The following is a 2,489-nucleotide window of genomic DNA, read 5'->3' as shown; positions in this document are numbered from 1 at the left end:
TGGTGGGGCGGGGCAGGGGAGGGGTAGAGCGGCATCACCCAGGTGTGAGTCAGCCCAGCAGCCACCCACCGCCTACTGCAGGGGCTGCCGCATTCCAGCAGCCCCCGCTGCACCGAGGAGGTCAGGTGAGGGTGGGGATCCTGTGAGCCCCCCATGGTACATGTGCCCACACATGGGCACACTGACACATGTCATGCATTGGGCCAGTTCCTCTCCTGGTATGGCCTCCCCTGCAGCCTCAACTCCCTTGGTGACTGTCCCTGGACCCCAGCCACCCTCTCCAGCTTGTTTATGTGTGGGGGCGGGAAAGCCACAGGGCCTCGGTGCTTGGCAGGCTGGATGTGTGAGGTGCGGGCTGCTCCTGCCTTGTCCCCAGGCCCAGCCACCGCCTTCTCTGGGCAAATAAACCGCAGGCGGAAGTGCAATTAGTCACCGGGGTTCCTCGTCTGCCACGGCCGCGGGGCAGGAACACCGTGTCCCAGGTACAAGCCCCGGCATGGCCAGGATGCAGATGGGTGGGCACCCTGGCAGGGCCCCCTCGTCCCAGCACATGACACGAGTTTTGGTGTCCTCAGCCAGGCTCAGGGCAAGGTGCAGCCAAATCCCCTCCTTTTCCTGCACAGAGCAGACAGCTCACTGCAGCTGACTCACACTGTAGCAGGATAAACTCAGAGGGGACCCGAGCCCCTCTGCATAGGGAGTGTCCAGTGGGGACCCCATGGCTCCCTCGTCCCCCCCAGCCCCTTGCTGAGCTCCAGGGCTCAGGGAAGACTGGGGTTGAAGTGAGCATCCTGTGCTGCCAGCACGAGTAACTACATCCAGATGGGGTGGGAAGGGAGGGCAGGATCTGACGCCACATGAGGGACTGAGGGACAGCCTGCCAATGTGGTTTATTCTCCAAAATTTTCCCAGCCTGGAGGGAAACTTAAGCAATCTGGTGCTGCCCCAAAATATCTCACAGATCAAGCTGGTCCCTACCTGTGAGGGTGTGGGAGTCGGGGTGTCAGGGCCAGCTTCAAGTCACTCACCCCATGTTTGGCCACAGGTGAACCTCTCAGCACCGGTGGTCAACACCAGCTGCTGGGATCAGCCCACCCTCGTCCCTGCTGCCTCTCACAAAGTGGACCTGTTCAACGGGCAGCTGACAGGTGTCCTCCTCACCTCCCTCTTCGTCACCGCCATGGGAGATGTCACTGTGGCCCACCTGGGCACAGCAGAAGGACGTGTCTTCCAGGTGGGATAGGGGTTCGGGTGGGATGGCAGGTCCTGGCAGGCTGTGGGGTATGCTCAGCCCCCTGCTCTGCCCTGCTGCAGATGGTGCTCCAGCGCTCCAGCTCCTACCTTCTGACCTTGTCCAATTTCTCCCTGGGAGAGCCGGGGCCAGTGCGGGGTGCCGTGGGGCTGCAAAGCCGCTTGCTGTTCTTCACTGCTGGCACCAAGGTGAGTGGGGGCTCTGAGGGGCATAGGGTGGGCATGGAGCTCCATGTGTCCCCCTCACCTCCACTCTTCATCCCCAGGTGTGGCTCCTGAACGTCACTGGCCCTGGCTGTCGCCACTTCTCCACATGCCAGCGCTGCCTGCGGGCCGAGCGCTTCATGGGCTGTGGCTGGGGTGGGGATGGGTGCAGGCGTCACCACGAGTGCCCCGGCCACTGGGTCCAGGACAGCTGCCCACCCGTCCTCACCGACGTAGGTCTGCGCTGTGTCCCCCTGCTCCTCACAGCTCCAAGCACGCGGATGGGGAGGGACGTGGCAAATGGGGTGGCGTGTGGTGGACCCTCTCCCTGGGATGGGTATTTCAGGACCCACAACAGTCACTGCACTTCGGGGTGACACAGGTGCCTCTCCCACAGTTCCATCCCCGGAGTGCCCCGCTGCGGGGTCGGACACGGGTGACACTCTGTGGAATGACCTTCCGCTCCCGCTTGGACCCCGACCCCGGCCGCAGCCCCCGCGATGCCTGCCGGGTGGCAGTGGGACAGCGAAGCTGCACCGTGCTGCCGGAGGAGAGTGAGAGCTTCAGGTGTGCAGCGGTGCTGGGAGAGAACAGCAGCAGGGAGGGCTCTGGGGCTGCCCCGGCCTGGGGCTGATCCCCGTCACTGTCCCGCAGACCCCTGCCCACCTCGCGCCGCAAGGAGTTTGTGGATGTGCTGGTGTGTGAGCTGGAGCCGGGGGGCCCGGCAGCCCTGGGGGGCACAGCCGACGTGGTGCTCACTGTGGAGGAGCCCGCCAGAGCCTCTGGCTTCCGAGTCTACGGCTCCGCCACCCTCGGCGGCTTCGTCTTCGTGGTACGGTTCCACACTGGCAGTGCCCCTGGCAGGGTCGGGGGGGTTGGCTCACTCACCCATCCCACTGACCCCATCTCTGCTCAGGAGCCCCACGTCCGTGCCCTGCACCCCCCGTTCGGCCCCCGGGGGGGTGGAACCCACCTCTCACTCCATGGCAAACACCTCTCGGCAGGGAGCAGCTGGCGGGGGGTGGGCACAGGGC

General features: G+C 64.9%; 1 protein-coding gene across 1 annotated transcript in view; it reads left to right on the top strand.

The window, feature by feature from the left end:
* MST1R (macrophage stimulating 1 receptor) overlaps nucleotides 1-2,489 on the top strand; it is a 7,404-nt gene that overhangs the window by 1,244 nt on the left and 3,671 nt on the right. Inside the window, exons 2-7 of the mRNA XM_031058226.1 lie at nucleotides 1,046-1,234; nucleotides 1,315-1,440; nucleotides 1,518-1,688; nucleotides 1,853-2,022; nucleotides 2,110-2,287; nucleotides 2,372-2,484. Coding sequence (XP_030914086.1) covers nucleotides 1,046-1,234; nucleotides 1,315-1,440; nucleotides 1,518-1,688; nucleotides 1,853-2,022; nucleotides 2,110-2,287; nucleotides 2,372-2,484 — 947 coding nt within the window. The remainder of the gene's footprint in view (nucleotides 1-1,045; nucleotides 1,235-1,314; nucleotides 1,441-1,517; nucleotides 1,689-1,852; nucleotides 2,023-2,109; nucleotides 2,288-2,371; nucleotides 2,485-2,489) is intronic.

The sequence above is a fragment of the Geospiza fortis genome, unplaced genomic scaffold (genome assembly GCF_000277835.1).
Source record: "Geospiza fortis unplaced genomic scaffold, GeoFor_1.0 scaffold78, whole genome shotgun sequence".
In the NCBI taxonomy this organism is placed as follows: Eukaryota; Metazoa; Chordata; class Aves; order Passeriformes; family Thraupidae; genus Geospiza; species Geospiza fortis.
The sequence above is the reverse complement of the archived record's forward strand: the minus strand, read 5'-3'. Positions and strand labels throughout refer to the sequence as shown.